General features: G+C 33.1%; 1 protein-coding gene across 1 annotated transcript in view; it reads left to right on the top strand.

The window, feature by feature from the left end:
- Positions 1-7,272: 7,272 nt before the first annotated feature.
- The window catches only part of LOC132734454 (usherin-like), a 31,647-nt gene continuing 11,591 nt past the window's right edge, over positions 7,273-27,328 (top strand). The window contains exons 1-12 of the mRNA XM_060721196.1: positions 7,273-7,677; positions 8,573-8,684; positions 9,254-9,356; positions 12,493-12,553; positions 12,935-12,982; positions 14,038-14,242; positions 15,350-15,447; positions 19,240-19,392; positions 19,960-20,158; positions 23,660-23,990; positions 26,417-26,595; positions 27,170-27,309. Coding sequence (XP_060577179.1) covers positions 7,289-7,677; positions 8,573-8,684; positions 9,254-9,356; positions 12,493-12,553; positions 12,935-12,982; positions 14,038-14,242; positions 15,350-15,447; positions 19,240-19,392; positions 19,960-20,158; positions 23,660-23,990; positions 26,417-26,595; positions 27,170-27,309 — 2,018 coding nt within the window. The 5' untranslated portion in view covers positions 7,273-7,288. The remainder of the gene's footprint in view (positions 7,678-8,572; positions 8,685-9,253; positions 9,357-12,492; positions 12,554-12,934; positions 12,983-14,037; positions 14,243-15,349; positions 15,448-19,239; positions 19,393-19,959; positions 20,159-23,659; positions 23,991-26,416; positions 26,596-27,169; positions 27,310-27,328) is intronic.

Consider the following 27,328-nt stretch of genomic DNA (forward strand, 5'->3'; position numbering starts at 1 on the left):
TAGTACCTACAGTTGCACATTAATGGCAAATCACGTCTCAGTATCTTATGTCACATATTTATGGCATGTCACGTCTTGGTATCTTAATTTGCATATTAATGGCATATCGTGTCGTAGTATTTTAAGTTCCATATTTATGGCATATCACATCTAAGTATTTCAAGTTGAACATTAATGTCATATCACGTCTTAGTATCTTAAGTTGCATATTAATGGTATATCACGTCTTAGTATCCTAAGTTGCACATTAATGGTAAATTACGTCCTAGAATCTTAAGTTGCACATTGATGGAATATCAAGTCTTAGTATCTTTAGTTGCATATTGATGGCATATCACGTCTTAGTATTATTAGTTGCACATTCATTGTATATCACGTCCTAGTATATGATAGCAGCAAACGTCGTAGTATGTTAAGTTGCACATTAATGGCAACTTACGTCGTAGTATCTTAAGTTGCACATTCAGGGTATATCACGTCTTAGTTTCTTAAGTTGCACATTAATGGCAACTAACGTCGTAGTATCTTAAGTTGTACATTCATGGTATATCACGTCTTAGTATCTTAAGTTGCACATTAATGGTAAAAAACGTCGTAGTATCTAAAGTTGCACATTCATGGCATTATTGGCATACCACGTCGTAGTATCTTAAGTTGCACATTAATGGCATCTAACGTCGTCGTATCTTAAGTTGCACATTTATGGTATATCACGTCTTAGTATCTTAAGTTGCACATTTATGGCAACTAACGTCGTAGTATATTTAGTTGCACATTAATAGTATATCACGTCTAAGTATCTTAAGTTGCACATTAATGGCAAGTAACGTCGTAGTATATTTAGTTGCACATTAAGGGCATATCACGTTTTAGTATCTTAAGTTGCACATTAATGGTATATCACGTCTTAGTATCTTAAGTTGCACATTAATGGCAACTAAAGGCCTCAACAGACGGTAGGATTTTGAAGTACAACACCAATTAAAACTAAGATGTACAGACAAATCTTAATGTGTGAAGGCTACTATTTCTTGATTTCGGAAACCTTATGTCGAGATGTAAGGGATAGGACATGTTCTATTTTGAAAATCTTGTCGTACCGATTTTTACAGACCTCCCACAATGACAAGTAACAGATAAGCAAATTATCTCCTGATAATGGATGTAATGAATGAAATTCCAGAACAATTAGGGCTAAAAGGTAAACATAGTAGTAAGATGGGGTAAAAATGATGTTGAAAAAAACTCTTCAGGAGACCCAAAGTCGTGTTGTGTTCGAATCCCAAATTATTCCGAAAATGATTATGTCACGGTATTGAGTTGTTCTCTAATAACATGACTTTGGGGAGGGGAGGTAGTTTGTAGGCTTAGTCAGTAGAGCCGCAGTACGGTATTCCGAGGGTCCCAGGTTTGAGTCTCGGTCAGGCTTCACATTAAAAAAAAAATATATATATATATATATTTAATGGAGGTGTTTCAATCATTACTCATGGCGAAAAAAAGTATTAAGTGAGTAAAGTATGTAAAGGATCAATGTAAAGGGATCCTTTTTAGGGGAAACCTCAGAAGATTCTTACAGTATAGAATTACCGTCTGAATGCAAGTGTTGTATAGCTTTGAAAATTGTACATCTTATCTCTAATTAGTGCTGTACAGCTAAATCCTACCGTCTGTTGAGGCCTTAACGACTTAGTGTATTTAGTTGCACATTAATGGCATATCACGTCTTAGTATCGTTAGTTGCTCATTAATGGCAACTAACGTCGTAGTATCTTAAATTACACATTAATGGCATATCAAATCTTAGTATCTTTAGTTGCAAAATGATAGCATATCACGCCTTAGTATGTTTAACTGCACATTCATGGTATATCATGTCTTAGTATCTTTAGTTGCACATGCATGACAACTAACGTCGTAGTATCTTTAATTTCACATTAATGGAATATCACGTCTTAGTATCTTAAGTTGCACATTCATGGTATATCAAGACTTAGTATATTAAGTTGCACATTAATGGTATATACTGTCTTACTATCTTAAGTTGCACATTAATGGCATCTAACGTCGTAATGGCATAATGAATCTTAGTATATTTAGTTGCACAATGATAGCATATCACATCTTAGTATCTTAAGTTGCAAATTCATGGTATATCACGTCTTAGTAAGTTTAGTGGCACATTAATGGCAACTAACGTCGTGGCATCTTTAGTTGCACATAAATGGTATATCACGTCTTAGTATCTTAAATTGCACATTCATGGTTTATTAAGTCTTAATATCTTAAGTTGTATATTAATGGCAACTAACGTCGTAGTATCTTAAATTGCACATTAATGGCATAACAAATCTTAGTATCTTAAGTTGCACAATGATTGCGTATCACGTCTTAGTATCTTAAGTTGCACATTCATGGTATATCATGTCTTAGTATCTTTAGTTGCACATGCATGACAACTAACGTCGTAGTATCTTTAGTTGCAAATTCATGGTATATCAATTCTTAGTATCTTAAGTTGCACATTAATGGCAATTATCGTCGTAGAAAATTTAGTTGCACATTAAGGGTATATAACGTCTTAGTATCTTAAGTTGCACAATAATGGCAACTAACGTCGTAGTATCTTTAGTTGCACATTAATGGCATATCACGTCTTAGCATCTTTAGTTGCTCATTAATGGCAACTAACGTCGTATTATCTTAAGATGCACATTAATGACACATCAAGTCTTAGTAACTTTAGTTGCACATTGATGGCATATCCTGTCTTAGTTTCTTAAGTTGCACATTAATGGCAACTAACATTTTAGTATCTTTAGTTGCACATTCATGGTATATCACGCCTTTGTATCTTAAGTTGCACATTCATGGTATATCACGTCTAAGTATATTTAGTTGCACATTCATGGCAACTAACGTTTAAGTATTTTTAGGTTGCACATTCATGGTATATCACGCCTTTGTATCTTAAGTTGCACATTCATGGTATATCACGTCTAAGTATATTTAGTTGCACATTCATGGCAACTAACGTTTAAGTATTTTTAGGTTGCACATTCATGGTATATCACGTTTTGTATCTTAAGTTGCACATTCATGGTATATCACGTCTAAGTATCTTTAGTTGCACATTAATGGCAACTAACGTTTTAGTATCTTTAGTTGCACATTCATGGTATATCACGTTTTGTATCTTAAGTTGTACATTCATGGTATATCAAGTCTTAGTATCTTAAGTTGCAAATTAATGGAAACTAACCTCGTAGTATCTTTAGTTGCACATTAATGGTATATCACGTCTTAGTATCTGAAGTTGCACATTAATGGCAACTAACGTCGTAGTATTTGAAGTTGCACATTCATGGTATATCAAGTCTTAGTATCTTAAGTTGCACATTAATGATCTATCAAGTCTTAGTATCTTAAGTTGCACATAAATGTTATATTACGTCTTAATATCTTAAGTTGCACATTAATGGCAACTAACGTCGTATTATCTTTAGTTGCAAATTAATGGCATATCACGTCTTAGAATATTTAGTTGCACATTGATGGCATATCACGTCTTAGTATCTTAAGTTGCACATTAATGGCAACTAACGTCGTAGTATCTGAAGTTGCACATTAATGGCATATCAAATCTTAGTATCTTTAGTTGTACAATGATGGCATATCACGTCTTAGTATCTAAAGTTGCACATTCATGGTATATCACGTCTTAGTATCTTTAGTTCCACATGCATGGCAACTAACGTCGTTGTATCTTTAGTTGCCCATTAATAGTATATGACGTCTTAGTATCTTAAGTTGCACATTCATGGTTTATCAAGTCTTTGTGTTTTAAGTTGCACATTCATGGTATATCATGTCTTAGTATCTTAAGTTGCACATTAATGGGAACTTACCTCTTAGTATCTTTAGTTGCATATTAATAGTATATCAAGTCTTAGTATCTGAATTTGCACATTAATGGCAACTAACGTCGTAGTATCTGAAGTTGCACATTCATGGTATATCACGTCTTAGTTTTTTAAGTTGCACATTAATGGCAACTAACGTCGTTGTATCTTCAATAGCACATTAATGGCATATCTTAAGTTGCACATTAATAGTATATGACGTCTTAGTATCTTAAGTTGCACATTAATGTTATATTACGTCTTAGTACCTTAAGTTGCACATTAATGACAACTAAAATCATAGTATCTTTAGTTGCCCATTAAATGGTATATCACGTCTCAGTATCGTGAAGTTGATATTCATGGTTATATCAAGTCCTAGTATCTTTAGTTTGGTACATTAAGGGTAAAATAATGTCTTAGTATCTTTAGTTGCACATTAATGGCAACTTACGTCGTTGTATCTTCAATTGTTCATTAATGGCATATCAAGGCTTAATATCTAAAGTTGCACATTAATGTCAACTAACGTCGTATTATCTTAAGTTGCACATTAATGGCATATCACATCTAAGTATCTTTTGTTGCACATTAATGGTATATCACGTCTTAGTATCTTAAGTTGCATATTAATGGCAACTAACGTCGTAGTATCTTAAGTTGCATATTAATGGCATATCACATCTTAGTATCTGAAGTTGCACATTGACGGCATATCACGTCTTAGTATCTTAAGTTGCACATTAATGGCAACTAACGTCTTAGTATCTAAAGTTACATATAAATGGCATATCACATCTAATTATCTTTGGTTGCACATGAAAGGTATATCATTTCTTTTTTATTTTAAATTTTGCACATTTCATGATATTTTCAAGCCCTAGAAATCTTAAATTGCAAAATTAAGGGCAAAATCACGCCCTTTAGTATCTTAATTTTGCACTTTTCAGTATTTTTAAACTTTCTTAGTTTCTCAAGTTTGCACTTAATGATATCAAGTTTTTAGTATCTTAATTTTGCCATTTAAAATGGAAACTCCCGTCTTTAGTTTTTTTAAGTTACACTTTAAATTTGTATATCACGTTTTAAAGTATTTTTAAGTTGCCCTTTAAATGGAAACAAAACTTTTCGTAGAAATCTTAAGTTGTATATCTTTTTAAAATTTAATTTTTTATCATTTCACCCTATTGTTGCTTTTAAAAGGGAAATATTTTTTGGGTTAAAAATTTTAAAATAAGCACCGGGCAAGTACAAAAAACCGAAATAAAGCTATCTTGGATATTTAGGGCCCCATAACTTTAAGGGAACTTTAAATTAACAACAAAAAAAAACCTGAGTTAGGGTAATTAAGACATTATGCATAATAATTATCTCATACGGTTAGGTTATATGGATATATAGATGGGCATTCTCTCATCTCTTGACTCAAGGCATATGGCTTGGTTGATAATTCTATTGATAATTTGATATTTCTATTTAACCGTTAAAAGGAGACACAGGCAAAATTTTAATTTCTTCGTTTTGAATTTTTATTTATTATTCTGTAAATGTCCTCAATATGAATACAATAGGCAGACACAGGAACAAAACTTATAAAAATGAAATGGTTGTTTCCTAACTTGACCCACATGGGTCAGATTGGAGCGTAAAGATTTCATAAAACAGTTTTCACAGTGAACTATGGAAGCAATATTTCTTATTGTAACTTCCAGGGTTTGTTCAAGTCGCATGACTAGTTTTAAAATTATTCGGTGATTCTGTCGGCGTCTAAATTTCGTTCAACAATATATAGATATTTTTTACGTTTCAACCCCCAAAATATGGCTTTAAAAAGGGAAATTCATGCGGGGGACTTTTAAAAATTACATTTTAGCGTGTTTTTGAGTACAAAAGAAAATTTTATAATTTTGCCCCTTTTTTTTTGGGGTGTCCTTTTAAATTTAAATGTACTGTTTATCAAATTCAACCCCCAAAATACTTTTAAAATTAATGTTTCGTTTCATTGTCTTTAAATTTTACAAAAACCAGAAAAGTTAAATCAACTGTTTTTGGATTCCTTAAATTTCTTAGAAATTTTTAAATTGTATTTTTTTAATGGGGGGCTCGCCATGTTATTTTGTACACTTTAATTATTTAAAAAAATTCATAATGGGTATTTAAAAAAAGGGCCCCAAAAAAATTGGAAAACGTAAAAAATTTAATTTAACATACATCAAACGTTCGGCGTTCGGAGCCGTATAAGGGTTATGTTAAAAAAGTGAGTGGCCATGAATCATTTTATCTTTTTTATGTAAAAGATTTGAATACAGTAAACACAAAAATGATTTCACTGTGATAAGGATGATAGCACAGAGTTTAAGTTTGTCTTTTCGTCCGTGTATCAATGAAAAAAAATAATCATCTAAATGTTTCATGGCATGTAGTTGGCTAACACTTAAGAGTCAGTCTCTTGAATACAGAATACTTATGATTCCCCTACACCATGAAAGTATTTTTAGTTTCTACAGGAATTAAAGGCCCACTATGCTTTTACTTTTATTTCTCAAAACGTTTTATTGTTGGTTTACTATTATCGTTTACTTGGACAATTACCTGACCCATCTCTTGCTTTGCTGACCTTTGGGAATTAGTAAACATATAGCGATTTAGTATTTTGTATGGCAGTCAAAATACTACTTTGTTTACAGTTTACTACTTTAATGACAAAAATACTTTCACATTCAGCGCTACTTTTTTCATGTAAAAACGCTCTCTAAATCCATTGCATAAACGATGAAAAAACTCATGCATATTTTCCCTTTCTGCAGAAGGGAGTTTCTTTCCTGAGGTATAATGTGCCTTTAATTCAAACGTTGTTATTTCCTTCAGTGTAATGAAATTCATTTTACTACAGCAACCATATAGACTAATGTTTGCTACATCATAAAAATCAAAATTTGTTTAAAGAAATATCAACAGGCAGTTCTAGCCTAGTAGGTTGAACATCTGCCACTCTACCTGTTGATATTGCGTATAATACCTAAACGTGTCACGACCTTTATTTCTCATATGCCACAAGTACTGTTATGCTCGAAAAGTTGGAGTTGAAAATTTTTATTCACAGTGTTGATTATATGAATGTGTGGATTAATTGTGAATCATACTTCATACTCAATTCATTGTTGAATAAATAGAGGTATTAAATCATTTGTTTTGGTCAAAAAGTTCGTAATGAAGTTGAAAATGTCTACAATTAGTAAAATTGAATCATTTCATTTCGTTTCGTTTCATGTGTTTCATTTCAGTGCATCCGTTCAAAAATCAATTCCATAAATATATTTTCAGAATATAATTATATGCTCTGGTTTTGTTTTATTTTTAGATTATTACAAGCCAAACACGTGGTGATGACGAAAATTAAGATTTACGTGTTGCTATCGGTGTTAATCATATTAGCGCAAAGTGCTCATGGATTTCAATTACCAACTTACTTTTCAACGGAACTTGCAAGATATTCAAATATAAGTACAACAAGTACATGTACCGATGGTGGTCCAGAGAATTGCAATACTACCTGTCCGACAAGGACTAGCTTTCCTTCCTTTACGAAACCAATAAAATCGATATTTTCCAAATGCACTGTATACAATGGTTCACCGCCCACACACTCGGATATAGGCAATGGTGGGATCGAATTCAACTCTTCTACAACAAACTGTCCACTGCATGAGGAATATTATAAAGAAACTAATCAGCACTTTACTATAACTATGTGGGTCAAAGTATCAACTAGCACGTGAGTACACAATTATGTAATTGTTGCATTTTGACGGCATTTTTTTAAACTTATTTTAGTATATTTTGGTCACAGTAGATGTTGTTTCCACTGTGACATCATTATTTGAGGGGAAAAAACAATCGCATCTTTTCTGGCCTTTCCGTCATACTTCGGATAAGAAGTATTATGAATAAAAATAGCCGAGGATTTCCGATTGATAAAATACCAATATGGCGTCTCGCATATTGGAATACCTGATCCTATTTTCAAAAGTGTTTCAAATTGTTTATTAGATATACCTACATACGAAAGTCACATTTACAGTGCAGGATAGACACCCACGGGGAAGATCCTAGATAATGTTGGTATAACTTTTTATATGTACTTTGCATTTTGCTTAAGATAATGATGTTTAGATTGTGTAAATATATCATGTATAAAATATACGATAAAATATTATTAAACTAGATCGTGAACAATTACCAACATGTTGTCAGTTGTAAAAGTATTTTTGCAGTTTGATTAAGGAGTTAGGACAAAGGTATGACGGCCTTTTAGTATGCTATAATTTTACATTCAAATATAAATTTACCGGCATGCTCATTAGATTGGGTTTGCAAAGTTGTCAAATATTCCGAACGGTCTTTTTACTTATGTTAACGTGATTTTTGGAAGTGTAACATTGAAAGTCCCCGTTACAAATGTAAGAAAGTATAAGAAAATATATTTTAAAGAAGAAGTTTGCCTGATATATTTTTTCAAAGAAATCATCAAACATATATACAAAGATTGGTCTTTTTTATCTTCTGTTGAACTGACATAATTTTGGGTTGTTTTATATATATATTCTGACTTACTTCTTGTGTAAAAATATATACACAATTCTTTAATATGTAAATAATGATAATTTCAGGAATGTATTAAGCATTGGCAGTGGTCTCAATTTGAAATATGATAGAAATGCATTTGTCTTAAATACATCAAAACGAACAGTGTCGCCAGGATGGTATTTCATCACTTTGAGGGTAAAATGATCACTATTTACCTCCATTTAAAAAGAGTTACATTTCAATAAATGACATTCTGTTATCTTCTTTTTCTAAAAAAAACCCTAAAGAAACAAAAACAAAAAAACACAATTTATCATTTGTTTAGTTTAAAAGTGGCAATTTATAATCATGAACTGGCAACGTACGTTAATCACTTTGTAGTTCTTGCGTGCTTCAGACAACTGAAGAATTATGAATATGTCTAAAGTAGGGTTTGAAACTACGACACATGTGTTAAGAAATAGACACTTTTCAAACCAGCCACCGTTCCCATCAATCAATTTATTGTTTTGGCTTTAATTTAGAAAAAAACTAGTTTTGAATCTTTTGTATCTAAATTAAGCATTGTTTTGTTGTGCTTTCATATTATTTTTAATCTATTTAATTCATTTTGTCTTTCGTAGACATGTAAAGTGTTGTTAAAAACATTATAAGCATCTATTGGTGCATATGCCACATGGTTATAAAATAGCTTCTTTTCAATTCCATTCATTTAAATCTATTTTAAACGTTTGAACAAATATTATGTCTATTTTTTATTTCAGTTTAATGGCAAATTAAGTTGGTTTCTCAATGGTCAGCTGGTTGCGGATGGTCTTTCCTTTACCGCATCAACATCTTACAGTGTTAAACTCGGACCAGGACAAGGTGATAAATAATTCTTCGATTCGATTCATTTTTTGAAGTATTATATTTCATTAAAATTATAAATATGTAGTTTCTTAAATCTGTTTCATTAATGTAAGACACAATGTAATTATCCGTAGTAATCTATCAGATGTATTGTTGATGGACGTGTTCATTTACTTGGCGAATTCTATGCGATCACCGATATAATAGGAGCAGTGCATGCATCTCACGTATCCATGATTAGAAGTAAATTGTTTGCAATTTTTCACAGACACTTAGGTTTGGAGCTTAAAACGCCTTTAAAATTCAAATAAAATGTATAATTGTCAATCCCAGCACATGTACTGATCAGATATATCAAAATCTTAATATAAGCCGTTTTGAAAAAAAAAAATCATATTTCAACGTCTATAATAATACACAAGATAGAAATGTTCGCCGGAAGAAATCCGCACACCTTTTATTCCTTTGGTCCATCGACACAGAAGAGATGATGGTCAATTTTAAACTTCAACGGTAATATAAACGACGCAACACCCGAAATAAACACCAAGATTATCGCCGTTTTACTCCATTTTCAAAAGCTTTCGATACATTCAAACGTGGCTCCCCAGCTTTGCCGTGTGCAAAATGGGCTGCGCTTTAAAGATGGGAACCAGTCGGCTATTGGCGAGGCCATTCGGTAATATGTGCACGGAAAAGCTGGGGCCACGTTTGAATTTATCGAAAGATTCTTTAAATGGAGTAAAACGGCAATAATCTTGATGTTTATTTATATTTAAACTTGACATGTTGTTAGAATATGTTAACAGAAACATTTTAAGCGAAAAATAAATTATCTGCCCTTGAATTGGACTTTTTTGTTAAATTCAAGGGCAGATAATTTACAATGAAGGGATACTATACAGTTTTGTTTCTTATTTTCATGAAGCTTACCTTTGTTTTGTTTCAAGAACAAATTTAGAGTGGGTAGTTTTTATTCCCACTTCTTCTTTTAACCTGTGCATTCTTTCTTAAAAAATGGCATATTTTTTCAGAATTTAAAGTACCTTTATTATGCGCCCACTTCGAAGAAGAGGGGGTATATTGCTTTGCACTTGTCGGTCCGTCGGTCCGTTGGTCCGTCGGTCCGTAGACCAAATGGTTTCCGAGTGATAACTAAAAAACCCTTAGGCCTAGGAACTTCAAACTTGGTATGGTGATTGGTCATGACCAGAAGATGATCCCTATTGATTTTAAGGGTCAAGGGGTCAAAGGTCAAGGTCACATTGACCTTGTAAGCAAAAACGGTTTCCGATCAATAACTAAAGAACCCTTAGGCCTAGGAACTTCAAACTTGGTATGGTGATTGGTCATGATCAGTAGATGACCCCTATTGATTTTGGGGTCAAGGGGTCAAAGGTCAAGGTCACATTGACCTCTTAGGTCAAAACGGTTTCCGATCAATAACTAAAGAACCCTTAGGCCTAGGAAATTCAAACTTGCTGTGGTGATTGGTCATGACCAGCAGATGACCCCCATTGATTTTGGGGTTAAGGGGTCAAAGGTCAAGTGCACATTGATCTTGTAGGTAAAAACGGTTTCTGATCAATAACTAAAGAACCCCTAGGCCTAGGAACTTCAAACTTGCTGTGGTGATTGGTCATGACCAGCAGATGATCCCTATTGATTTTGGGGTAAAGGGGTCAAAAGTCAAGGTCACATTGACCTTGTAGGTAAAAACAGTTTCCGATCAATAACTTAAGAACCCTTAGGCCTAGGAACTTCAAACTTGGTATGGTGATTGGTCATGATCAGTAGATAACCCCTATTGATTTTGGGGTCAAGGGGTCAAAGGTCAAGGTCACATTGACCTCTTAGGTAAAAACGGTTTCCGATCAATAACAAAAGAACGCTTAGGCCTAGGACCTTCAAACTTTGTATGATGATTGGTTGTGACCAGCAGATGACCCCCATTGATCTTTGGGTCAAGGGGTCAAAGGTCAAGCTCACATTGACCTCTTAGTTAAAAACGGTTTCTGATCAATAACTTAAGAACGCTTAGGCCTAGGAACTTCAAACTTGGTATGGTGATTGGTCATGACCAGCAGATGACCCCTAATGATTTTGGGTCAAAGATCAAGGTCACATTGACCTTGTAGGTAAAAACGGTTTCCAATCAATAACTAAAGAACGCTTAGGCCTAGAAACTTCAAACTTGATATGATGATTGGTCATGGCCAGCAGATGACCCCTATTGATTTTGGGGTCAAGGGGTCCAAGGTCAAGGTCACATTGACCTTGTAGGTAAAAACAGTTTCTGACCAATAACTAAAGAACGCTTAGGCCTAGAAACTGAAAACTTGGCATGATGATTGGTCATGACCAGTAGATGACCCCTATAGATTTTGGGGTCAAGGGGTCAATGTCATATTGACCTTGTACTTAATGACGGTTTCTGACCAATTACTCAACAACTCAAGTTGCCTTTGTTGATATTTTTATATTAAACTAAAAATGCTTTTGGTATACACATTTAAAGGTTTGATGTAATATAACAACTTGGCTGTCATTAATGAGGCCTACATGATTCATAAAATTTATGCATATATTATTTGGTAAGATTTGTAATAACTTAAATTGCTGCACACAACCTATGGGGTCACAATAATTATTACCTTGTGATTAGTCATGACCAGTAGATACTAGATAAACCTTATTTATTGTTTGTTCACTGGGTCAGAAGTCATGCATAATAACATGATCATATGACTAATTGGCTGCTGATAGGGGGCATACATGTTTTACAAACATATCTATTTTTTATTGAAAAAAATAACAGAAACGATGTAAGGAATTGCATGTTATTATGTATTGTACTCAGCAATAAAAAGAAAAACATAATCCAGAAGTAAAAACAAGAATTCAGTTAAATATGTATATTAAATTATCTGCCTTTGAAATGACCTCAAATATGTAGAAATGTATGATTCAGGAGCAGATAACTCAAAAACGAGAACGGTGACCCCAATTTTTATTCACTTAAAATGTTACTGTTATCATATTCTAACAACATGCCAAGTTTAAAGAAATTATATAGAACAGTTTTAATTTTGCCTATATATCTATATGAAAACTCCCGAAAACGTCCTTAACATTACTTTTACTTTTTCAGTTTTGACATCATCCTTAATTTTAGTAGACGTTCGCTGGTACTCGGATGTAATTACAGATAGGTAATCCTAAAAATTGTTTTTGTTATTGTATTTTTTGCCTTTTTATTTCTTGCTGACATTTCTTTGGTTTTCGAAAAGCTTTGTAATAATATTAAACGATATCATAGCGATCAATAGGTGCATAGGGTGGTGTTTTATTAAAGTTCTGCCATTTATAGTAACAGTGTTAATATTGGGCTAACTTCGTTATTCTAATATGTAACCGTTAAAATATATTAAGATATGATTTATTCTTTGTTAAATACTAGAAACTGTACAGTTAATTCGTAAAAAATAGATTATGTTCTGTTCTCTGTTCTACTTTTATAGATGCATATTTTTACTTGACGATAAAACAACATTAGTTTTACTATGAAATGCATATGTGTCTTCTTTTTTCAGAGAAATTGAATACCTAAACAAAGGGCTAGACGACAATGATTTTTGCAGGTAATAATTCTCTATATCTTTGTAGCTGTGATATTGTCCATGTGATATAGGTCATGTGATATAGGTCATGTGACATTGCCCATGTGATATAGGCCATTTACAGCCTCGACATTGTCCATGTAATATAGGCTATGTACAGCACTGTGATATGTCCATGTGATATAGGCCATACAGCTTTGACATTGTCCATGTGATATAGGCAATTTTCAGCTGTGATATTGTCCATGTACAATAGGCCATGTACAGCTGTGACATTGTTCATGTGATGCAGACCATGTACAGCTGTGACATTGTCAATGTGATAAAGGCCATGTATGGATGTGACATTGTCCATGTGACATAGGCGATTTGACATTGTCCATGTGATATAAGCTATGTACAGCTGTGACATTGTCAATATAATATAAGTCATGTACAGGTGAGACATTGTCCATGTGATATACGTCATGTACAGGTTTGGCATTGTCCATGTGATGTAGACCATGTACAGCTGTGACATTGCCCATGTGATATAGACCATGTACAGCTGTGAATGTCTTGATACTGAAGTGGCTATTTGCACTTTCTTCTTGGTCTTGATTTAGTTTCCTTGTTTTATTCTTCATATTACTCTTATATTCCAACTTTTAACTAATTTTGTTATTAGAAGTTAGTTTATTAATAAATATTTACAACATTTTAAAAACCAGGTTATGTATTTGATATTTACATTTGCTGTCTTTTGTTATGGCTTATGATTTTTAGTGACAATTAAATCTCCAATTAAAAATATCGCTATATTGAAAGAAATGAAAGAAAAGATTTATAAACAACCAGTGATGTGTTTTGTCCTTTTAATTGTTGTTTCCTTCGTTTCCCTCGCTCTTTTTCCTTTAAGTTTTCTTTAATACTCAAACAAAAGTTTACTCAAGAATTCAAAATGATAAATCGTGGGATTGTAAAAATGTACAGACTCAATAAAACAGGGTCTACAATTTTCATGTTAAATTGTTGTTATTAATGCTCCCGTGAAGGGATCACCCAACTTAACTTAATAAAGTTTTTTTTTAATTCAGATGCCCACCAACACACCCTAAAGTCGTGAAAGATATCCTTCCAGTCAAGAACATGAAGTGCACCGATGGAAGCTCGGAGGTCTTGCGTCTTGGTGAAAACGCTCATAATCCTGAATACATGGCTGATGCCAACGCAACAACCAAGTGGGTGTCTGGCACCGTTAATGAAGTCAATATAACTCTAACATTGAAGACACAGTTTCAGGTAAACATCAAAAGACTCATATTGTCACCTAAGTGCAGATGTATATACTCTTTATAAAGTTTTATAGGAGTTAATGCCCTAAGGTGACGATATATATAAAATATGCATTTATGAAGTTTATAATGACATGCTTGCAAAACACACCTTATTACTTATTAGATGTTTAAAAGGAAAATTGGGCTTTACCAAAACTAATCCCCTAATTATAATACCCTTTACCCTTAAAGTTTCACGGGGGCCCCCTCATAAAAGGGTTGTATTTCCCGTTTCCCCTTTTTTTTAAAAAAGAAATGTTTTTATTAAAGTTGTTTGATTTCCCTGGATTACGGGAAACCAAATTTAAGTATTTTTTAATGAAAATTTAAAAATAAAATACAAATTTTTTTTATTTCTCTTTTTGAAAAAATTATACTGGCATTTACCCAATTTGCAACGTTTACCAATACCCTTTTTCTTAATGTTTTCAAGTTTTTATAAAAAAAAGATTTGCATTTCTGACAAATTTTTAAGAAGCAGTCCTTTTGTTTCAAATGATTAATAATATGAGGTTATATAACATTTTTGAGTACAATAACAAATTCTGTTTGACGAGTACACAGCTTTATAAACAATATTGGACGAAGCATAGTCTGATATAGGTTTTACACCTGTATACAAGTCAAATAGAATCAGTATTGTTCTCAACAATATAAAATGATCTCTTTTTACATCTCCATTTTTGACAGTACTATTACTTCAGTTACAAAAGGGATATGATATAGATTTTTAGACTATCGTAAATGTAACTGAGACTGGATGGAGTATGATATGGATTCGATATAGATATTTTGGACTCTGAAAAATAAAAATGAGCCTTATGAGGTCCGATTTGAATTTGATATAGAATTTTTGGTCTTTAGAAATGAAAATGAGGCTAGATGGTGTGTGATATGGATTTGATATAGGCATTTTGGACTCTGGAAATAAAAAACGAGGCTAAATTGATAAGAATGGAACCAATAATGATTTCTTTTGGAACATCACGTGGTGAAAACTCTGAAAGTTTATAAGTTATATTTTATAAGGTTTGAATAAAGCTATGGATATCAATTTATTCTTATATTCCAGATCAAACGTTTATCGCTCATTGGAATAGCGAAGCCACCAGCAAGTTTAAATGCCATCCTTCTCTTAAATAATGCCGAGGTTCAAGCTATCAGATTAACGTAAGATATGAAATTTATTACGAAATTATAAACCATCACAGTATTATCAAATATATAGTCTAAAGTAGTCCTAGACTAAAACACGCATGGTGTTGTGATTAGTTAATACAAATTTTTATTTGAAGTCATCTGGGTAACACTCTTTTTAAATGTTACAAACGGGCGGTTAGACTAGTTTCGCATTCAAGGTTTTTGGTAACTGCGCCGTATGAGTACATCTGCTGAAGTTTCTTAATTCACAGTTTCACCATTTTGATGTTAAAATGTTCAATTCTGCTAACGCCGGTGCTAGGGGCGAGAATGATAGCTTACATGTACCTCTACCATTCATGAACAGGCTCAATCAACCCGAGCCTGCAACATTTTATATTTTTACTTCAGGGATACCGTTTTTCTCTGTTTTACTTGTTATTTGTGGTCTGTCAAGAAACTAGAACTCCGCGAGTCGGATGTGTCGCCTTGTGAACAATATAGTTAAGGAGAAATGGCCAGGATAAAAATGAAATATAAAAATAAACAAAGCGCCATAACTCAAAAAATAAGCTCAAAGCAGAAGTTTCTGTGCACTGCACTTCTTATCAATAAGATCTATCATCCTATGAAGTTTCAAGTCTATAGCTTTTATAATTTATGAGAAATGGCCTGGATAAAAATAAAGTATGAAAATTAATAAAGGGTAATAACTCAAAAATAAGAAATGCAGAGTACCGGTTCATGTACACTGCACTTTTTCTTAATGAGATCTATCATCCTATGAAGTTTAAATACCATAGCTTTTATACTTTAGGAGAAATGGCCCGGACAAAAATAAAGTATGAAAATTAACAAAGGGTAATTACTTAAAAAATTAAGAAGTGCAGAGTACCCGTTCTTGTGCACTACACTTCAGGTCATTATAAGAAGCATGATACCATAAATTTAAGTCAATTCGAATTATAATGACTTGACTTATGCTCCGGACAAGCTTTAGGGGACGCCGACGCCGACGCCCGAAACGACGCTGCGATAACGAACCGCCGCATAAATAACCCCTAAAAAAATATGGTCGCCTTTTTCAAGGCGACAAAAAAAAATCTTTTATTATCATTGTCTACATGGTTGTTCTTTTGCAGTTTTTTAACTGTATTGTCTTATTGTAACATGTAATTCATTTTAAAACGCGACCTTTTTTCTTCGGCTCGGAATCTTTGAAATTCTTATGTACTTTTTAAACCATTGCATTTGGTGAAAAAAGATAAACGCGTTTAGCTAGGCAAAATTAGTTTGTACATTTCAAAATGATGCCTATTTACGCTCCCTTTCCTATTTCTAGTCACTAGTTCCAACAACAAATGCAAATGTTTTAATTAAATCTTATGGTTCTCTCACATCTAACAAACAATCAGAACAATAATGTAACGGACAGCTTTTTCTTAATGGTATTTATAAGCACGAAATAACTCAATACCCATTTTCAATAGCATTTAGGGAGCATGGGAAAATTATCAGAACGATAAACCTTTCATGTTTTCAAACTTAATACCTAAATGAACATGTAGATCGATGACAGCTCTGGTTGATTCCTTCTTCTGTCTATAAAGTACTTCAACTATGCGGTCGATAGGATATATCCGGAGATTTGGAATGATTGTCACTCATTTTATTACAGTGTTCCTATATTTATCTGGGCCTTTGCGGTTTGTCAGATCTTAAAATTGACTTGTTCTTAAAATGGTCCGGTTTTGGGCACAATTATTTCTGCAGCCTTCGGATTACAAAACATATTCTTAAAGTTCGTAGAATTTTAAACAATTCATTTCGTGGTCATATACAAGTATAGGGAAAAAAACAAGTCATGTTTCAATACTTAGGATATTTTAAGCAGTCGGGGTTTTAAGATCTGTCATAAACACTTTTTTTTTATAAAATTTTCCAATAATATTATACATGTTTGCATTGTGCTGGTATTGATGTTTCGCTTTCTAAAGGAATGGTTGACCTCGCGAGATGTCATTCTTCACAAAGTGAAAGTGTGTTTCATCATTACCGCGATAGAAATTACTGTCTTTGGTTGTCCTTGGTCGAGTGAGTAATATCGTTGTTTTCAAACCACTTGACTCGTACCACTGTGGGTTTTACTTCCGCAAAGGAAATTATTTTAAGACATACTGCATGCTTAGTGTTCAACCGTTTCACAGTTGGACACTACGCTTTCCTTTTTTGATAACATCTGACGAACCAAGTGGGAGAGACAGTTCTTAAAGCCCTTTGGGACTGAATTGTCTTAATGTTCGTCTTCTGCCTTGCTTCGTCGGACCCTTTTAGGTGATTTTCTTGCTGCTCTGTGTTCCTTTAGGGCATTGAGTACTCTTGTTATGGTCATTGGGTTTACGTTTATATGTTTCTACCTGATCATTTTGGTGCTTTACTTTTTTAACCTTTTGTAACCATAACAACTGTTAGAATTGCACTTGGCGGGGATTCATTTTATTTACACTGTCTCGTTTATAGGAACATGGTGGGGCTAAGAGTGGGGTTTGGTGCACCAGTACTTGTGCTGCTGACCGTTCCAAGGCGGCGCCCCACTGTGTTCCTCAGATGTATGTCTTATGTTGTTTCATACTGTTTTGATGACACTTTTGCTTGTGTCCCTTGTTGTTTTCTCGTCTACGGTAGGTATCTCCCCCTTGCTCCTAGTTTTAATTATTTAATTTTACGCCCCCCCCCCCTTCCCCGGGTTTCCGGTCCCCTTCCCCTGTGCACTTTGACTTTATGGGCGGCCTATTATTCAATCATTTATTTTTCTTTGAACTCCTTATCAGTTTCAAAATATTTCCTATTATTCAATCATTTATTGTTTTCTTTGAATTCCTTATCAGTTACAAATTATCATTTTAGTGATTGGTATGTCTTGTGCCCTGTCCTGTTTTTTGTTTGGGGTCCGCCTGGGCTCCTTGCTGCCGGTTATTGTTGCTGGATCGTATGGGGGTTGCGTTCATTGAAAGCCGCTTTTCCTTGTTGATCTTATCATATTTTACCTCTTACTAAGGACCTATGTCTATCAGATGTTAAGGTATAGCTACTTATCAAGCAATTACTTTGTTTCTAAGTGCGATTCTTTTTCTTTTGGTAATTATTCAAAGAAACAGTATGATTTTATATGGCATAATATGTTATCTATAAACAATGTCATGAATTGCACAAGTGAGAAAGGTAGGGAATGGCAAAGGTCTGGACCGAAAGAAAGAAGCTTTACTTTTCATTCTGATCTTGGGCGGGATTCAAGGTGGAAAATATAGAAGCCTTTAAAAATATACATAGAAATTTACTTTTGCCTTGCTGTATCAAAAATGGTGTAAATGTTGAAATCCTGAAGTTCCCATCTTATTAAATAGGTATAATAACTGTTCACCTATTTTTTTAACATATAGGTATTTTGGAGAACATATAGGCCAGCACATTGGTTGAGCTTGTGGAATGGTGTTCCTGTATTCTCGGGTTGAATTCAGGCCAGGCTTTCACATTTTTCATACACTGTGACACCATGTTTGCATTGCCAACCCTGAATTAAGCAAACTAACAGCCGTCAAAGTTCATATGTTACAATCTTTTCTTCTTCTTTTTTGTTTGCTTGTTTGTTTGTTTGTTGTTTTTGTTTTTCTCTTTGTTCCCAAGGCCGATTTAACACATTTTTGTTCATGTCTTTTTGCAGTCGGTCTATCTCTTTCCTTAATAACTTACGAGTACAAAAATGTAATTATCAATTTTTGGAACGACATTTTTTGTAGATAATTACTAGTATTGTAATTTCAGTGTGACTGGTGGAAAAGTTTCGTATGACTTTGAGGAAGGATCAATCACTAGTAGAACACAATACCAAAAGTTCATAGCTAACAAAGTTATTGTCCAGGCTAAATTCAGTACTAATGACTACCTTACTGTAAGTGAACTAACGCTCGAAGCTAGGTAAGTACCTCGGTTAATTTAGATTATTTACATGATTAACAAAAAAAACTAAATATTTGGGTCAGTGTTTTAGAATTTTGAGAGATTTCAATCGCTACAGACAAAATATGGCTTCTTACAATTTAGAGCCTGGTTAATCTGGAGGCTGCATGATAGCCCGGCACTATATTGGTGACAAGAAGGCTATTACGATGAAAGGTTAGGCTCTAGCAGGTTAAGGGTTGACGGAAATCCCACCAGACAATTCTCGCCGGACGTATTGTTCATTATTTTTAAATAATGTACTTTTTAAAAAAATATCTTATCTAAATATCATTTCAAAGAATATCTATTGCGAAGTGTTGCATTTCATAATTCTGGTAAATGTGTAATATTTAGTTTGAAAGTTTTAATTTTTATAATATTCTTAGATAATTTTCTGAGTTAACATCTTATTTTCATTTTTTGCTTTTTTTTTAGTTTTTGTCTGAAAAAGACTTGCAAATTAACAATATGTATAATTATTTTGTACAATGAATGAATGATTGAAGCAAGTTTTACGTCTTGAAAAATATGTGTATTGTTCAGATGTAGTTGTTATGGTAACGATAATGCGTGCAGGATTGTCAAAGATGGTTACACGTGTAGTTGTTTATCGTCCTCTAACACCAATGGGACACATTGTCATGCATGTGGAACCGGCTACTTTCGCAGTGCTGAGCAATTTGTCTGTAACAACCCATGTGGCTGCAACATGACCGGAAGTATTGACACTCAGTGTTTGGAGGTAACCATTCTTTTATTAATTCCATCATCTCGGCCCTTTCCGTCAAACTTAAGACGGATAAGAACCTCGAACACAAAAGTAAGAATACACAGAACGGATACAGTATTTTGGTCTAAGCTACGCTAAAAAACTAAACATGTAATCAAATATTAATTTAATACTAGAAGTTGATGACTTAATTTATACCGTGTGCGTGTAATAAGGTTGGAAAGGTGGAAAAGTACATATGTGGGCCTCCAGGGCCTCACTAGGTTGTTTTCAAATAAACATAAAAGCATGAGAAAGTTTCTGTCATAAACTTTACGACAGCAGCAAACGGCCATTTTTTATTCCCACCGCTTCTGCGATGAAATTTCCACCGCCCGCTTCGATGGACCCAACGCTTCCCTGCGAAAAGCTATGACAGTTTCATTATTATGTTTTTGGTTTACAATAAATCATTTTACTTTTTCTTCGTAATTTAGTGTTATCGTGATAATTTTTTACAATTTTAACAGTCCCGTTCAAAAATTGGTTTGCGTTAATATATTTTATTTTAAATAATCTAACTTTGTTCTTAGTTGTATTATTCTTTTTATTTTTCTTCATATGTATGATACATTATCGGCAAAAATTATATTAATATAGACATAATATTAGTTTATTACATGTTGGCGATTTTACAGACAATCAAGTTATAGAAGGGAAAGAACCGGTCGCTTTACATGCACATTTGATTAACGACATAAATTTTCAGTTGTTATTTTTTCTTGTTGGTATTTTTTCGGTTTCTATAGGGGATATATTTCAATTTATTTGTGTATTTTTATGTAAATGCATTTTACTTGATATTCTTACTAGGTTAAATCGTGTTAAAAATAATTAGGGCATATTGAAAAAACCATTTATTAAATATGAAGACTTTAAAAAATTAAAATTCCATTTTTTACATATACACATTTAAAAGATTATAATGATATGCCACTATTTACAAGGGACGTTGATCGTTTCCACAAATTATTATTCTAGTTTAATGAGGATGATTTAAGGTTTTAAGGCATTCTGCTTACTTTATAGGCGGGGCTTAGTATGCTAAGTGGGTTTTATCCCATGATTCAAATTATCGAAAAATTTTTTCAGTATATCTTTACAATAAATATTTTATACAATATATATTTTCAAATATGGAACATACATATAGAAAATTATCGTACACAAATATTTTTATGATGAACAAATATTCAGCAGGATTGAATAAATATTATGGTATAGAATATAAAATAAGAGTTATACAATATAAATATTGGCTATAGAACAAAAATTTAATTTACATTTAACCTGCCATATTAAATATACAATGTATATATCCACCATTTTCTGTTGTATAATTCATTCACTATAATAATGTTTTTGAAACAAGATAATTGTAATCATAATATCCCTATTCTTTAAACAATTTAATTACGTACGGTTGTTTCTTTCTCGTTACTATTAATCTTCATTCAAAAGACTCTTTAAAATCAGGGGGTTACAATTTATTAAAATAGTTCATGAAACAGAAACACTTCTAATTACTTTTAATCGACTGTCAATCTTTTAATTGACATGAACTACTACAAAGTTTGAAACATTAGAATGAAAATGTCGCTCAACTCGGAAAAATTTGAAAATTTTTCAGGTTGATTAAACTAAACCTGGTATGGAAAAATCTAAACAAATTTTCCTGTTCCCCGAATGCAGAAGGGACAATTAAATTTTAAAATGAAAAATTTTAAATTAATTTTAGAAAAGGTTAAAACAATGATTTTTTATGGGTTTTAAAGTCAAGTCGCCGGAAGAAAAATTTTTGTAAATTTTTATAAAAAAAGAAAAACAGTTTAAAGGGTTAATATAAAAAAAAGAGGAAAAAAGGGTAAGTTTTTTTATAAAAGGTTTTAAGTTTTGCCACAAATTTTTTTTTGGTATAAAAATTTTTTAAAAGAGTTTTTTTAAAAATTTTTTGATTTTTAAAAAAACCCTATTTTAACCCAAAATTTTTTCAAGAAAAAGAATGTTTTTCAAATTTTTAATTAAGGGGAGTTTGTTTGGGAATTTTTTTCCCCAGACCCCTTTAATTTTCAAAGGGGGTTTTGTTTGTTTTTATAACTTATTATCGATTAATGTTAACTATTTTATTGTTAGTATAAATTACATGTATTATCAATTTAATACTGCTCGAGGCCTAGTTTGTAATATGACGAAGTTTTAACCTAGTGGCGCAAGTTCGAATCTTGGGACAAATTCGTGTTTTGTAATTTTCATAAATTTGATTTTTATTATATTCTTTTTTAAATTTGATGAAACTAATTGGTTTAAATCTGTTTTCTTTCAGGCACTTTTTTATTTCATAATTTTGATAAATGGTCAAGTTTAAATTGCAAATAAAAAAAATATTAAAAGAAAACATAAAAAAATTTCACGTTATAAACATACAATCTTAATTTGAAACTAACGGATAAATATACACCTTGTCAATCAAGGGTTGTAAAGCAAGTGATTATGGTTTTAAATTCTACTGTAATTTTCTACTTTATACATATACTGTTGTACCATACAAAATATTACATTGAAATCCGGAATCCGATAATTACCGATCATCGATATTTGCAAAGTGACTATAAAAATATATATGCTTAATTATTGCATAAAACAGTGCAATTCTACTGTAAAAATGGTGTCTGCATAAAAAATTATTCTTATCGAAAAAATATATAATTTAGTTGAAATCAATATTCTCTTCATTCCATTGCGATAAACTATCAACAAAAAGATAGTTCATTAGTTTTCTCTGTATATCCAATACGATTCCAGCCCCATACCGTCATACCGAGATTTTGTAATTATTCATACAAAATTACTTTGATTTGCACTTTATCAGCTTCTATACCTTATGTGTCTGTCTAATATGTCTGTCTTATCAGCCATTTGTTACTAGAAATAGATTTTATAACAATAACATACAATGTATAGTCACGTGATTCTTACAAAGAAACAAGGAGAAATAGTTTATAACTAAATGAAATAATAAAATAGAATAGGTCTCATAAGATATAAACACACAAATAATTTAAAGTGTCATTTCAAATATCATGCATGATATTTTTATCATAAAATAGCAACGCTTGACACTTTGAAATAAGTAAAAGTATCCCTAAATTCAATGACTTATCCATAGGGATACATCAAAAATTCATTTTATAAAAATTGTAATGTTGCTTTTTAAGATGTCAATATTTGAATATTTCATTTCATTGAGCAACGTTACTGTACGTTTGAATTTTTGAGATTACTGAAAACCGTATTGTAGTCTTTAATCGTTCAGTAATTGATATGCTTTTATTTACAGATTTTAAGGCCTTCTCCTACCATAGGTATAATATTAAACTATTACAAATATACCGGTTTCTACCGGGACTAATAATATGATTTTCATTACTGAGTAGATCTGTCCCTAAATAGATTATAAAAATATTTTGTTAACAGGTAGATGGGCAATGCACCTGTCACAGCAACATTGAAGGTAAACAATGTTCCGTCTGCAAGCACAATACCGTGAACTTTTCTGATAGCGGATGTACAGCATGCCAATGTAACCCTGACGGCATCACTAGCTGTAGTGATGATCTAACCTGTAACTGTAAACAAAACGTAGACATTACGTCTGGTAAATGTGACAAATGTCTGCCTAACTATTATAATATATCTAGTCCTTCCGGTTGTGCTGCCTGCGAATGTGATCCATCCGGCACCAGGCTCACGGAGCCTTACTGTGAAAGTGGCAAAGGCAATTGCGATTGTAGAGCTAATGTAGAAGGTTGTTGCATGCTTTTTATTATTTACCACTTTGTTTTATTTACCACATATCATTTTTATGTCATATTCTTAATGATAGATCCCTACTGTGGCCTTTCTTTTGAATAACAATAGATTTATCTACAAACAGTGACATGTGCTCTTTTGTTAACAAATAGGTTGTGGTGAAAACTAATCTGATCATTAAAATTGGTAAAATCAGGGATCTATGCATTGTATTCAGTATTTACAAAAGTAACAGATATACTAAAACCCGTGACGCCCGTGACGTTCGTGACGGCATCATCACGGAAAATATAATTTACTGTCACGGGTTATGTCACGGGTTTTGTTATTTTGTTAAGTTAGATTATTTATTTAAATATAAGATACTAAGGATTTTATTTGATTTGATGAAAGATCACAACTTTATATTACAATAACGTCACGTGATTGACTTAGTAACGACGTCAGTAAAGATGGTAGAAACATAGAATTAAATGTCATTGAGTACAGACCAGATTTTACGTCTTATACGGTCTGAACCGCCGATATCGGCGCTTCCTTTTAGACCAAGAGGTGGCGAAACGTGGATTTTAAAGGGGACGGTCTAAAAGCACAGGATTGGCGAGCTGACGGATATCGTTGGATAAACCAAGGCACTGTGGGTCTTCCACGCAAAAACCCGCGGTTAAAAAAAATATACATACCGAGAATGGTGCATCAAAAGAATTTGTTAAATTTGTTTACCATGAACCTGAATGCATTAACGGTCCTTTTGTAATTCAGTACATCGGCAATGAACAAATCTCACAGCCGATGTCCCATGGAAATTCAAAAAACCAGGAACGCCCTTTTTTAAGATCAAAGCCAAGCAGTCTAGAAAAATGGCTAAATAAAACAAAATCGGAGGATCCAAATTTAGTTTATAAGAAAGAAATTCATGACAACGACGAACAGCCAAGGGACTTAAAACAAATCCAAAATCTGCGACATAAAGGAAACACAGAACTAAGAATATCTCGTGATGCCTTATACAATCTGCATGCTTTAGCTAGAGACACAAGCAATCAGTTCATTCAGGTAATCAATACTTTCCCAAATTTAGTTGTTATATGCGGACATAAACTTATGTTCGAAGAACTGGAAAGAGTTCTTTACCTTGACAATGAAAGTCAGTGCCTCAGCTATGACACCACTTTTCAACTTGGGGATTTCTATGTATCTACGCTGATATTTAGACGTATTCTTTTTAAGGAAATGCCATGCATGCCAGCAATATTTATGCTGCATGAGCGCAAATTCCAAAAACACCACGAATTATTGTTCAATTTTTTCAAAGAAAATATAAGACTTCCAAAAACGCTGTTTGTTTGTGTCACAGACGGTGAACAGGGGATCATGAATGCTATGTCTTGTGTTCCAACACTTGTTGATGTGAGATGTTGGAACCACATATTAAATGATATTGGAAGATGGCTGACTGAACATGGATTTTCCAACTCAGAAGTTCTAGCATACAAGGATCATATTCGATTTATATTTGGAACAGATTCCAGAGATGACAGTATGGCTGCATTTGCCGAATTAAATACAGCCTGGGAAGAACAATTGCGAAAGTATTTTGAAGAAAGAATATTACCTCAACTTGGGAAGGTTTCAAAATGGGCAATAGAAAAAATTACAAAGTACGACCCGGAGAATTGAAAAACCCGTGACAATACAGCCATCTCGGAAATTACAGTCACCCGTGACGGATGAAGTCGAAAAACCCGTGACGATTCAGTCGTCACGGAAATTAGATTCACCCGTGACAGTACCAACTCGGGACCATGAGGGAAAATCCGTGACGACTCAGCCGCCGGAAGAACCATCGTATACTATATATATTGAACAGGGTATTGAACCAGGAGAGCCAGTACAGTCCAACACATCGGTAAGTGGACCAGAATGGCAGCTTAAACTTAAGGACGAAGAAAAAAGTATCCTGTATTCACCAACAGAGTGGTTAAATGATCGGTTGATTGATGCGGCGATGTCTCTTCTAAAGACACGTGCTTTTGGAAATTTCATTCAGATCGTCAACAGAACGCCGGAACAGGGTGGGTCACATTGGCTGACATTATCCACTATGAAAACAAATAACAAGTCGGAAGTAAAAATTTATGATTCAGGTTTCACATCACTAAGTTTGTCTACCCAGCAAGTTATTTGCAATTTACTTAGAAAAGATACACCACCAAAAAAGAATGATAAAATATTGTTGAATTTTATGGACTGTGCAAGAACAATTAATTTAATTAATTAATTAACAAGAACAATTATTTTTAATAAGTTAATTAATTGTTCTTGTTCGTTATTAGTATGTATATCATAATGATAGTGATAAGTGTGAAACTTGTAATTAATAATTTAGCATAGCGTATTGAAACTATTACGTTATTTCAGGTAAAACGTGTAAAACATGCAAAGATGAATATTACGGATTGTCAGGTAACAAAACAGACGGGTGTGATGCTTGTGAGTGTAATATTGTAGGATCTGATTCGTTTATATGTGACAAAGATACTGGTCAATGTCCTTGTTTTGGTGAAAGCAATCATACACAAATTAATAACAGACAATGCGTAAGTTTCGTTGTTATAATTGCACAGTTTCACGAATTTCATGGCATGATTTCCCTGTACTGTTTTTTTTTCTTCTTTACTTTATTAAGCTAGCTTACGAACGTCGGTGGTTCCGCACCGGTACACGTTAGTGCCTAAATATATATTACACGGAGTAAAACTTGAGGCTTCCTTCCATCAGTAAAGCTTGAAAGTCGCCATATGACCTTTACAGTATCGGTGCCCCGTAAAGCATAACAACAATAAACAAAAGAGGGGTAATAGCAATTCGTTTTTATTCCAAACATAATGAGAGGTTTTGTACTGACACAGGAGTTGCGTTGCTTTCTTATCCCGAAAGCAAGCAATGCTGAGCTTAAATTACATCAATGTGAAGAATTAATTATAAGCCAGTAAGAAATGACAAAAGAATTATCAATCTTATTAACATATTGTATTTAATAAAAGCGCCGGAAAACACGTTGTTTTACAGACAATTTTTTTCATGTGCAATGAATGTTATATGAAGATTGAAATACAAGTGACATTAGAGCTACAATGTAAGCTACTACAAAGACTAATTAAACTATTTCAGATACCGACAGCGTTGAAACTGGAACCTTTGTTTGGACCAAAGGCTGGGTCAACATTGCTTACCCTCACTGGAACATTACTTGGTACAAACGCAGATGTAAAACTTACCATAGGTGGTGAAGAACAAACTGTTGTTGATAGGTAAAGTATATTTTGCTTT

Source organism: Ruditapes philippinarum, unplaced genomic scaffold (assembly GCF_026571515.1).
Source record: "Ruditapes philippinarum isolate M1 unplaced genomic scaffold, ASM2657151v2 ctg216_1_1_1_1, whole genome shotgun sequence".
Classification (NCBI taxonomy): domain Eukaryota; kingdom Metazoa; phylum Mollusca; class Bivalvia; order Venerida; family Veneridae; genus Ruditapes; species Ruditapes philippinarum.